This window comes from Petaurus breviceps, unplaced genomic scaffold (assembly GCF_028583685.1).
Source record: "Petaurus breviceps papuanus isolate PSGF00001 unplaced genomic scaffold, PetGlider_PUasm1.0 78, whole genome shotgun sequence".
In the NCBI taxonomy this organism is placed as follows: domain Eukaryota; kingdom Metazoa; phylum Chordata; class Mammalia; order Diprotodontia; family Petauridae; genus Petaurus; species Petaurus breviceps.
The window spans coordinates 1175057-1188355 of record NW_027186502.1 but is presented as its reverse complement, the minus strand read 5'-3'; the positions used below and the strand labels follow the sequence as shown (position 1 = coordinate 1188355).

General features: G+C 40.3%; 1 protein-coding gene across 1 annotated transcript in view; it reads right to left on the bottom strand.

Annotated features, from left to right (window-relative positions):
- The window catches only part of ANO2 (anoctamin 2), a 573391-nt gene that overhangs the window by 34802 nt on the left and 525290 nt on the right, over nt 1-13299 (bottom strand). The window contains exons 22-24 of the mRNA XM_069106084.1: nt 7340-7492; nt 5876-5928; nt 3413-3594 (exon numbers count right to left, since the gene is read on the bottom strand). Of these exons, the coding sequence (XP_068962185.1) occupies nt 3413-3594; nt 5876-5928; nt 7340-7492 (388 nt within the window). The remainder of the gene's footprint in view (nt 1-3412; nt 3595-5875; nt 5929-7339; nt 7493-13299) is intronic.

The following is a 13299-nucleotide window of genomic DNA, read 5'->3' as shown; positions in this document are numbered from 1 at the left end:
ATATATATACATACATACACATATATACATATATATGTATGTCTATATAGGAGGGTATATGGGCATATGAATACATATGTGAATGTATGTATATATGTTTACACGTATACATCGATCGAGGGCACAAGACCAATTTAATAGGAAGGGATGATACTTAAAAGGTGAAATTAAGAGGTGAGAGAGGAACATAACAAGAGGAGATGTGGAGAGGCAGAAAGGGGTAAACTATCTCATATAGAAGAGGCAAGGGGAAATGGTTACAATGGAGGGGAAGAACAGGAAGGCAAAAAGGCAAAATCTTATTCCCATTGAATTTGGCTCAGCGAGGGAATGCCATACACACTAAATAGGCTATCTCACCCTTTAAGAGAGTAGGGGGGGGAAGCTGATGAGAGGGAGGATGATGTAAGGGAGAGCAGGCTGGGGGGGAGAGAAATTGAAAGCAACCACTTTTGAAAAGGAACAGGATCAAAGTAAAGAATAGAACAAGTGGGAGGTGGGATAGGAGGGAGCGAAATATAGTCAGTCTTTATTCTACATGTACTATGGTATTGTTTTGCATAGCTACACATGTACAACCTATACTGAATTGCTTATCTTCCTAGTAAGGGTGGGTGACAAGGGAGGAAGAGAATGAATCTGAAATTCAAAGTTTTAAAATCAAATATTTAAAAATATATAAATACAGTTATTAATACTATTTTACATGTAATTGGCAAATAAGATATACAGGCATTGGGGCATAGAGATCCACTATGCCCTACTGGAAAAGTCAAAGGGGCTATGGGAGAAGATATGGGAGAGAGCAGATTAGAGGAGGGGATATCCTGTGGGACCACTATTTTGGGGTGTTGGGTAGGAGAAAAATGGCGAAAAAATTTGTAATTCAAAATCTGGTGGAAATGAATGATGTAAACCAGAAGTTAATAAAGCATTTTATTTGAAAAAAAAAAAGAAAAGAAGAGGGCCCAGGAGAGAACCCTATAAGACACCTATATAACCATAAGAGGGTATGAACTAGATTAGGACCCAGCAAAGGAGACTGAGAAGTAGCAGTTAAATAGGTAGGAGGAAAACCACCAGAGGGTGATGTTCTGAATCCTAGAGAGAAGAGAGTCTTAAAGAGAAGAGGTTAATCAATAGTGTCAAATGCTACAGAGAGGTAAAAAAGAATGAGGATTGAAAAAAACAAACAACTATTGAATTTGACAACTAAATGGTCACTGTTAACTTTGGAGAGAGCACTTTTGGTGGAACAATGTAAGAAGTTGGATTATAAAGGGGTTAAGAAGTGAGTGAGAGATAAGAATATGGAAATGCTTATTGTAAAATATGTTTTTCAAAAAGCTTAGCCACTGTGCAAGGATATAGAGGAAGAAAGAAGCATCCAAAATGCCTAGGGAACCTCTAGGACACTTAATATTAACATTTGGTAGCCGTTCCAGGAGATCAAAATAAAGGATACAGGAAAAGGGCAGAGGCACCTGGGCTGTCCCCTCCTGGAGGCCTGAAACCAGTGGACCTCCAAGACCCAATCAAGGCCTGGGCTATACAACAGAAGACAAAGTTTCCTGCGTGATTGTGAATAAAGAAGAGATGAGATATAATGCTGAAGCCAATACCTGCACTGGGTCAGCAAGAGAAAGAGGCAGACAAAAGTCAGGGAGAAAATAAAAGCATTATAGAAATGTTTGTTTTATTCATAAATTAAAAATAAAATAAATAAATGTGAAAAAAGGCTTTGTTTTTTCTTTCTCTCTAATGCTCTCAGTAATGTGATCCCTCACAAGGACCTTATTATCTCATATCTAGACCACAGTTCCTTAAATTTTCCTGCCTCTAGTCAACTTTACATATAAAAACCAGATTAATCTTACTAAAATATAACATGTCACTAAAATTTCCTGCTCAAAAATGTTCAATGGCTTCCTATTCCTAATTGCACCAAGTCTGAATTGCTATGCCTGGATTTCTAAGTCTCCATAATTTGTTGCTAAGTCAACTCTCCAGTTTTATACCCCCACATAAAACTGCCACTTTCATATAATTAAAATATATAGAGAAAAATAGAATATATATAAAACATAAAGAAAAACATTATATAAATATGTATGAATATGTGTTTACATATGTATGTGTGACTGTGTGTATACATACATATAAACACATAGAGCAGCTAGGTGGCTCAATGGTTACAGCACTGTAATGGTAATGTAGATGGAAAGATCTTTCCCTTCCATTAATAGACCCATGTGACCTGCTCAAGTCACATGGAAGCCTGAATCACATGAATTTGTGGTGGGAAAAGCTTGCTGAATGGGTGGACCAGAGCTCAGAGGAATTAGTTAGAACAGTTAGAGCTGAGGGGGAGAGAGGAAGCAGGAGGCAAATTGTGACTGAAAGGGTGTTTGTTTGTGGGAAGGCCCTAGCAGGGGGAAGGCTTGGGGATGGTGGTGCCCCCCTGCCCTCCCACAGTGTTCTTGTGCATAGATTTCTTTGTTGCTATGATGGATTTGGCTTTCTGGTGTTTGAATATATGTTTTGGTTCTGTCTTTCATGTGGAGAGTCTGTTATATTTTTCCATTCAGAATTATGCCAGCATATTCATAGCTGCTATAGGTGCTGTAAATATCACATTGGCACTACAAACATTGGTCCTAGAGTCAGGAAGATCTGAATTCAAATCTTACTAGCTGTGTGACCCTGGGCAAGTCACTTAACCCTGTTTGCCTGAGTTTCCTCATCTCTAAAATTAGCTAGAGAAGGAAATGGGAAACCATACCAATATCTTTGCCAAGAAAACCCCAAATGTGGTCACAAAGAGTCAAACACAACTGAAACAATTGAATAATAACAGCAAAAAATAGAGACAAATATAGTATTTTCTCCCTATATCATTAATGTTGTGCCATTCCTCATCTATAAGATTTGGCTCAGGTCATCATGTCACTCTACCTGTTTGAAATACCCTCCCTTCTTTGTGGAGATTGACCTGATCCTATAGCTTTGGGTTCCTTGAAATGTTGAGGAAGCTGTGGTCTCATGGTAAGCACTCAATTGATAGCTGATGAATTGACTGAAACTGTTTTAGGAAATGGTAGTGAATATGGCTTTAAGCAAATCACTTTTTCTCTCTGAGCCTGTTTAATTATGTGAAAAATGAGAGACTTTTCTCAATGGTTTCTTCCATTTATAATATTTTATAGTTTTGTAATATATTATTATATATAATATATAATATATAATATGTAATATTCTGTGTCAGCAGGTGAATCCGTTGATGAAAAATTTGGACATAGAACCAAGATCTCTTTCCCACATCACCATTATACTGAGGTTACCAGTCCTCAGAAGTCTGCCCTACCCCACCTCTTCTTCTCCCACCCTCTACTTTTATCAAGAAGAAAATTACCTGCAGAACAGAACATCTTGGCCAAAGTGTGAGTCCTTTGGCTGTGTCCCTTCCTTCAGCTGGCTGACGTTGAAATAGGACAGAGTATGGTCGATGAAGCCATGAAGAGTTCCATTATGACTATAGGAGTATTGGTACACAAGGCGGGGAATGAAGTCGGAGGTGATAGCAATGACAAAGGCCTAAGAGACAAAACCAATTTGCTATTGAATGGTAATTTGGGATGCAGACAGAGGTATGTGATCTGGGGTGAAGATTGCTTTACTTCAGCAAACACCCATTTCTACGGACTCCATGGTGGGATACTACTGTCTCTGATAAGATAGAATCATAATAGGGCATGGATGATGCCAAGGCAATCCTTCAAGCAATTCAACAGGCCAATAAGTCACTTATAAACCTCCCATCAGATCCAGTAAAGGACATTGGCAAATGTGAGAGCCAGTGTGGTTTGCTTTAAAGAACACAACAATTCCACATTTCAGTTCTGCCCATAATTAATCACTTGCCTTTATGCATGTCACTTAAACTCGGTCGATGGGCCTCAATTTCCTCTTCTATAAAATGGAGAGAAACATAACTATTCTAGCTAAGTCATAGGATTCTTTTGATAATTAATGGGGAAGTTATTTGTAAAATATGAAAAGGAGAGCATCATCATTACAGTGTTAGAGCTGAGAGATATCTTTGTACCAAATAACATTAAACAATTTAGATTGGGGGTTGAGAAGCTAATGCACATTCAAGAAACTTGTGTTAGCATCCCTCTTATTTCCTCAACACTCATTTCCTGCATATCTTTGAAAGGGAGATTGGTGTACTGGAATTTAAATCTTGTCTCTGATATGTGATCATGGTCACTTACTTAACTTCTCTAAACCTTAGTTTTTTCATCTGTGAAATGAAGGGGTTGAACCAGATAGCTTAAAAAGTAGCTTCCAGTTCTAAATCTTTCTGATTTAAGGTTCTGATTACATGAAATGTGGGATTAGGCCCAAATTAACATCCTATGTGCAGTATTTATTACTCTATAGAAGTACAATCAATATTAGAATCAACCTATAAGCCACAGTGATTGGAATACCCCTCAGTGTAATATATAGTACTTAGAACTATTCATTTTCTCATGAGTGACCTGGTAGACATAAGACTACCAATTATACTATTCTTTAGTTTCTTTGAGGTAGCTTCATTTTTTCATTATTTTCATTTCTTCTCAAAATATTTCACTACGTTATCTCATGATAGATGTCATTCTTCCCATTTTATCTGGGAGAAAGTGAGACAGACTAGACTTCGAAAACAGGGACGTCATCTTGCATCAGTGTTTGGCATCTCAAATAAATGCATGTTGAATGAATGAATAAATATGTATGAGAATATATGTGAGAATATCTGCTAGGGAGACAAGTATTTCATTGCCCTCTTTCTTGCCAATGGCATTGGAGTTTTTGCTGAAAGAATTTAAAAGATAGCTAGGTGGTGACACAGTAAATAGAACTTCGGATGTGAAGTCAGGAAGACTTGAGTTCAAACCCAACCTCACATACTTCCAATTTATGTGATCCTGGGCAAGTCATTTAAACTCTGATACCTCAGTTTCCTCATCTGTAAAATGGGAATAACAATAGTGCTTCCCTCCCAGGATCATTGTGAGGATCAAATAAGTTATTTGCAATATACACCACAAACATTAAAGTGCTATATGCATGAATGCTAATTATTATGATTATAGCCTAGAGGTACCCCCAAAGAAGATTTAAATTCATTTTCTGTTATTTTATTCCAGTGTTCCAATGTAGATGCTTCCTAAATCCAACCTATTAGCAGCAAAACTTAGGAAATGATTGATCTTCCATTTTCCCATCTATCAAGCCATTTTCTGTACTTCTATGAACAATAGAATAGAACCAGAAACCACAATATTGCTACAGTTGGGAGGGAAAACGAGCAGAGATCTTCTGGTTTTGTTTCCTGAGCTAAGCTATCTTCCCATTAAACTAGACAAGCAGCTTAGAGATGTCATCATCAGAAAAGAAATGTAGGTGAAAAGTAGGAAGAAGTTTTTCATTCATAAGATAATGGCTGATATTGAGATGGTTCTTTTAGGTTTGCCAAATACTCTTACATGTGTTAACTCACTTGATACTCTCAATAACTCCATCATGTGGGTGCAACATGTATTGTCCCTATTTCATACATGGAGAAACTTAGCCTTGGAGATGTTGAGTGATGTCCACATTGACATCCACAGTAACACATCTAGTGCATGTTAAAGACCTGCCAAAATTTATTTAGTGCCCTTTCTGCAACCTAACACATGACTTATGATTCTAAATGAAGACATATTTAGACTTAGATAAGAAGGAAACATGCATGGGCTGTTCCTGCTGCTGGAAAATCCCGGATTCATCTGGTAGCACTCGAAGGGAGGTCAAAGGTGTGATCCATTTATACACTTACATTGCTAATAACGGAGAACTTTCCAATCCCTGAAAGGATGTCAAACCAAATTCCTGTAAGAAAGAAAAGGCAGAGGCCAGGTCACTCTCATCAATGGATTTCTTGATATAGTTGTAATAACAGTAATGGCAATGAAAGTGGTGTTGTTCAAGATGAAGATGTACAGATAATTTAATGAAAATCAACCGTACAAGGCACTATGCTAAGTACAAAGGAGATACAAAGACAGATATGACCCTGACCCTACTCCTCAAGAAGTTTTATATTTTACTGGGGCCAGGGAGAGGTTTGGAGAGGGGAGAAGAGGAAGGATAAATACATCTATAACTATGGTACATGGGAGAGTGAGGTTCAAGGCAGAAAACTAGGAAAAGTGTTTTAAGAAATTTGAAGGAGAGATCACCTTCATCTGGGAATGGGATGGGAGAAGGCTTAGTGGGTCAGAGGATCATGCATTTAGAGTGGGAAGGGAGCTTATATCAGTGTCCTAGGCAACCAAGAATGTCAATTGCATAGAAGGTGGCACTCTGCATTTTTAATGGGTGTTTCCTCACCTGGGAGTTCCCTCTACCAATGAAATTGCAGCTCCCGTCCCTATCCCTATCCCAATAATGTAAGAAGAAGTATAGATACTGTCATGTTAGAAAATGTTTGTACTGTAAGAGCTCAGCTTAGCCTGTTAACCACCTAGAGGAGCTGGTCCTGCACAGTGCACTTATTTTTAAGATGCAAAAGAGCATCTAGTTAAACCTTCTACTTTTAGACAGGAAAAACTAAGGCAAAGAGGTTAAGTGGCTTGACTCATACAGGCAGTAAGCATCTTAGATTGTGATTTGAACCCAGGCCTTCCTGATTCCAGTTTCAACTCTCTACCTACTATACAACACTGCATCTAAGGAGGCGGTGCATAAGCAAGGCCCTGAAGGAACTTCAACAGGCAGATAGATCCCTGTCTGGGGTAGGCCATTCTGGGGAGGAGAAATGTCATAAAGAAAGCTACAGAAATAAGATCAGCATGAAAATAGGGATTGAGAATAGTTTGGCTTGACTGGATCACTGAATATATGATGGGGAGGGGGGTAATGACAGATGAGGATGGACAGGGAGCTTTGAGCCAGAATACATACTAGGAATTTTTATTCTATCTTGTAAGAATTTGAAATATAGTGACCTGTTGCAAAGGAGGCAAGGTAAGAGTGTGGGGAGAATCCTTTGAAACTCCTAAGAATGGGGGAGATAGATGGTGGTCTGGGAGATCCTAGGGCCACTCCTACCCGAAAGTGAGGGGATGGAGAGAGTGGCCTTTGGAAAACTTTGGAAAACCTGACGATTCAAGGATTAAGTTTTAAAAGCAAGGTTAGAGATTGAGAGAAGAGGACTTTGAGCCACAGTTGGCAGGAGTTACAGCATGCCAGTGTTGGGGAAAAGGAAAAAAAAATCATACTTCATAGCTGGGTTACATACCTATATCTTTGGTTCTCACAGCATCAGGACGTCTCAGCTCTGTAACAAACTTCTTTGCATCAAGCCTGACTTCAATAACATTATTGAGGAGGGCAAACAATGGAGCCAGAGGAAAGGAGGCCACAAACAGGCTGACAAATCCAAATTGGATAACTGAGAGAGAAAAACAAAATAGCATCATGGTTCTAAGCAGAAAAGAAGCAGCAATAATAACTTTTCCCAGATACTATGCATCAAACCAATGGTTGTCCATCTATTCCTTCCTCTTTTAATGATAAAAAGAACTGATGTGTGTCTAAATAATTAGGTGACTCGGTGATAAAGTGCTGGACCTGAAGTGAGGAAGATCTGAATTCAAATCCAGTCTCAGACACATATTAGCTGTGTGACCCTAGGCAAGTCACTTAACCCTATTCATCTCAGTTTCTTCATCTGTAAAATGAGCTGCAGAAGGAAATGGCAAAGAACTCCAGTATCTTTGCCAAGAAAATCCCAAATGGGGCCACAGAGAGTCAGATATGACTAAAACAGCTGAAGAACAACAACCTAAGCCTGTCATGACACAATCCCAGCCTACACTCCCCCCTGGAGAGTTGTACCTCCCAGTCAAGACAAGAGGAACTCCCTCTCCTGGACACTGAAGAATGAATACAGACACACAGGCACACCTGTAACAAGCATTTCAAATGTTTCTGGAGTTCTTCTCAAATACACCTGTGGATAGGCCGGTGGTGCCAAGGAATAGCAAGTAGGATGTGCTGAGAGATGACAGAAATCATACGTAAATGGGGTGCTGGATATGAAGTGGGGGAGAAGTCTACCTTCTTTTGTTGACAAAGAATTAGAAAACCAAACATGACACATACGGAGTAGGGTCAAACAGTAAACTAAATCCTTGCCCATAGGTGGTTTGGGGTGTTGTGGAGCCATTTTAGTCATGTCTTCATGAACTCATTTTGGGGTTTTCTTGGCAAAGATAGTAGAGTAATTCACCATTTTCCCCTCCAGTTCATTTTATTTTATTTTTTGGCTTTTTTTGGGGGGGAAAGGCAGAGCAATTGGGATCAAGTGACTTGCTCAAGCCCACGCGGCTAGTAAGTGTTAAGTATCTGAGGCCGGATTTGAACTCAGGTCCTCCTGATGCCAGGGCTGGTGCTTCTATTCACTGCACCATCTAGCTGCCCCTCCAGTTCACTTTATAGATGAAGGAACCGAAGCAAACTAGGTTACATGACTTGCCCAGGGATTGGATATGAACTCATAGAGATGAGTCTTCTAGATTCCAAATCCATTGCTCTGTCCATTTTGCCACCTCACTGCCCCTTGTAGTCTGAAAGGAGCAGAGAGGAACGATCTAGGAAAATTGATGACAGAGGAAAAACTTCAGACTCTATAGATGGTCCCAGTGAAATAGGCAGGCAAGCATGTAGAAGGCTGGAGAATGAGATGCAGTGGGAAGAGGAAGACCAGTCACACTGACATGGGAGTGCCCTGCTTTTTATAGCCTTTTTATTAGACTTCTGACAAATGGGATCACCAAAGCACAGTGACACGGCGTAGTAGAAAGAGTACTAGGGGAAGCTGGGTGGTGCAGTGAATAGCGCACTGGCCCTGGAGTCAGGAGGACCTGAGTTCAAATACGACCTCAGACACTTGACACTTAATTAGCTGTATGACCTTGGGCAAGTCACTTAAACCCAATTTCCTTGCCTTCTCTCCTCCAAAAGAAAGAAAGAGAGAAAGAGGGGGGGGAGGGAGGTAAGGAGGAAGAAAGGAAGAAAGAGAGAGAGGAAGGAAGAGTACTCAGCTCAGAATAAGGTCACATGGATGTGAATCCTGGCTCTGACATTTGCCAGCTGTGTGACCCTATAGACAAGCATTTAATTTCTCCAAACCTCAGTTTTCTTATCTGTAAAACGTAAATAATAATACTTTTGCTATCTTGGGTTTTTGTGCAAAAAGCAGCTTCTGAACCTTAAAGTGTTTCATGAAGCTATTATTATAATACCTCTATTTATACAATACAAAGATACGTCTTCTAAATGCCTTAGCAGAGTCCTAAGGCTAAGCTCTTCTCTGTGGAGGAAAGGGTCTTCTTCCATTTGCAACTTCCCTTAACAGAGCTGCACGCACCCTCAAGTCTCCCCTCTGGCAAGTGCTGGGAAAGGAGAGCCAAAAGGACGATACATTTTTCTGATACTGAAAACATGTACCATTAATGCGATCTTGCATAGAAAGGCATTGACCAGGAAAGGGTGACCTGACATTTCATGAAGGGATCTGGGCTTGAATCCCATCTCACTTACTAGTTGAGTGCTTTACCCAGCAGACAATATCTCCAAGCCTCAACTTTCTTTTCTGAAAGACGGTTACAATAATACCCAAACTACCTACAGCCATGGGATTATTGTAAGAAAAGTGCTTTTCAAATCTTTAAATGGCATATAATTTTTTTGAACAGGTAGGGGACCAAGTTAGGGACTCGTGGTGAGGAAGTTCATCCTTCCAATGCAGATTAACAACCATTCCACAATTCAGAGTCTTACAGAAAGAACTGCTTGGGGACAATGAGAGATTAGTGACTTGCCCAGGATTGTATAGTCAGTCTGTGTCAGGATCTAGGACTTTGTGACTTCCAAGGTCAGCTCTCAACTACTCCATCTGCCCCATATTATTATCATAGGGGCTAACAAATGGACTTCAGTCTTTGTTTAAATCAGTAAATAGAGATATACAGAATGCATTGTCATTAATGCTATGCCATGTGAAGAGGTGGTTTGGGCTTGGGATTCTGCCAGCAAGGGCCTCACCAGAGGAAGTCTAATTTGAAGAGGCCCTTCAAACCATGGGGTAGGTTCAACTACTTGACAAAGAAGGTCCATCTAGATTGTAGGGGTTCCTATATGGCTTCCAAAGGGGCAATATGGTCAAAGGAGGTATCCTAGACTTCTAAGGCCTCTTCTAGCACTAACACAGGACAACTAGGTGGTTCAGTGGGTAGAGTGTAGGACATGGAGTCAGGAAGACCTGAGCTCAAATCTGGCCTCCAACATTTACTGGCTGAATGAACCCAGGCAACTCACTTAATCCTGTTTGCCTCAGTTTCCTCATCTGTAAAATGATCTGGAGAAAGAAATGGCAAATCATTCCAGGATCCAGTCAGAAAAAAAAAAAAAACTGAAAAAAGGCTCAACAAATGGCTTCCAAAAGGTCCAGGAGGTCAAAGGACTGGATTGGATGACTTCTAAGGATCCTTCCAGCACTAACATTCTATGATTCCCAGACTCCTTGAGGAACCCCGTCAAGGGCTCTGGGAGAAATTAAAGGAACCACAAATCCCTTTTCCCTCCTCCTCTCTCCTGCCCCACCCAGTTCTAGCTTTCAAAATGCTGAGTATCCTCAAAGTCTAAGGAAGAAGGAATATAAAGGGTGGGACAAAAGTCACTATATAGTTACCCATTTTATTCATACAAATAAAATTGAAAGACAAAACCTAAAACAAGTAATTCTTTTGAATTACAGACATGAACTGAATACATCTGTTATGACATTCTTCAACCATTCAGTGACTTTTGTCTTCTTTGTCTGTAGAACATATGTTCCCCCAGATTGTAATGTGCTTCATCACTAATGCTCTCATCAGTTGGGCAAAAGGGGCAGGTCCTTGGGTGCTCTTGCTGTGCAAGGGAACCCTAGCCTGGCTCTAAAAGGACACAGTGGCTTGCAGAAGTCAAATTCCCCTTTATTTCATCACTCCATTTTATAAAACTGTGTCTATATAGCCAACACCTCAGCACCTCAAAGAGCTGTGATTTGTTGGTGTGAATTACCCCTCTGTGCCTTAATACTCAATTCACAGGGAAACAGCATTGAGGTATAGATGAAACATCACATTTAAGGTGAGAAAGACCTGGATTCAAATTTAGCCTCACACACTGGAGAGCTGTACAACCCTGGGCAAATCCAGCCTCACCCTTGACCTCTCTCAGTCTCAGTTTCTTCACCTACAAGATGTAGATAATAATAGCACTTACCTCCTATAATTGTTGTTCTTGCTGTTTTTTTCTTTTTGGAGGGGGGAAGGCAAAGCAATTGGGGTTAAGTGACTTGCCCAAGGTCACACAGCTAGTTAAGTGTCAACTGTCTGAAGCTGCATTTGCACTCAGGTCCTTCTGATCCCAGGGCCAGTGCTCTATTCACTGCAGACCTTAAGTGCTGTATAAATGCTAACTATTATTACTACGAGTTGCTACAGCTGAAAAATTCACCACCACCCTGAAGCCAGTCTGCTGAGGAGTCCTTCCAGACTTAGCTATATTGATCTTCAGATGACAGACATACAATATTATCACCAGCTGTACTTTCCTTCTTGGTAGGACCTATCAAAGTTCATTCTCTGCTGGAATAACTCTTGAGAATCCAGGGTGATCTACACCCCCTTTATGATCCATCAGAATAAGGCTTCACTGAAAGATATACACACTGACAAAAATTACTAAATGTTTTTCACATCCAGCACTCAACAGATTTCATCTTGGTAGGCTGGTTATGTTGGGTGTTGAAGGATATTCCAGCGGAGAGCATGCAGCTCTGGAGGGCCACCTCTTGAATCAGAAAAGTCTTTGAGAATGTCTGTAGGCTTGGTGTGTGGACCATATGTCTTCTAGCTGAAGGATGGACCTGGCTAATTTCAGAGAAACTCCTTGGATCAGTCATTATGTCTGAACTTATTTTAGCCATTGAAACTCATAAAAAGGGTGTACAAAGGAATGGAGAGGTTGAGATCCTTTTGATGGAAGGAGGGTTCATACTACTGAAATTGACAGATCCTCAGAATATTGAAGTCCTCCAGATATACAGGTGGCACCACTCCTGCAGCACATGGTCTCAGCTGCTCTTACTAGCTCTTGGGATGGACTGGTTCTGAGATTGTACCTGTTTGTTGGGGTCATTTTGTAATAAATGGCACACACTGATGAGATGCCTGGTACAAGTAGGAATGCAATTATTCTTTGTCTAAACTTAACCAGCTCTTACGAGGGCTAAAAACTTGGCCTGCTCTGTACTGTGCCTCTCGTGATGCTTTGATGGACATTTGATGGACTTTGATGACATAAAAGATACTGACAACCACAATTCTAGCCACCACCACCCTTGCCATCAATTAACCAACGAGCATTTATTAATACCTATTATATGCCAGGTATTTCAGATATAAAGACCAAAATGAAACACTTGCCCTCAGGTATTTATTTACACTCTGTTGGGAGAGACTAGTAGAAATAAATACAGGGTCATTTGGGGGCTGGAGGGGAAGAATGGTGCCACGTCTGATGAACTAGTGGTAAATAAACTATTAATAATGAAAATTGATGCTAACCTAGGTGGATATGGTCAATCAGGGGATATGTTTTGCTGGACAATGCATATTTGTCATAAGTGTTCTGTTTTTCTTTTTTTTTTTAATCTGAGAGGGGTAGAAAAAAATGCATGTTTGTTGAAAAAATGAAGGAATCTGTGAAGAGGTGTATGCTATCATTATGCAATCTGTCTTCTTCTTTGTGATTGCCCAGCTTGAATTACATTTGCCAGACATTTATTAAGCAACTACTATGGGCCAGGTACAAAGACAAAATGAAACAATCTGTCCTTATGTTGTATCTGGAGGAAACAATATGAATACAGATAAGGAAATAAATATATCCATAGATAATTTCCCGGGGCAGGGTAGGGAGGGCACTCATGGCTGAGGAGATGCCATTTGAGCTGAGCCTTGAAGGAATACAGAGGTTCGACAAGGCAGAAGTGAAGAAGGCTTGCATCTGGGGACAGAGCTGAGCTCATGCAAAGATATGGAAACAGCAAATCCAGGGTCATACACAGGGAGTCACAAGGTCAGTTTGACTAGAATGGAGGATGCATAAAAAACAACGTGTGATCGGCCTGGAAACATACCATGT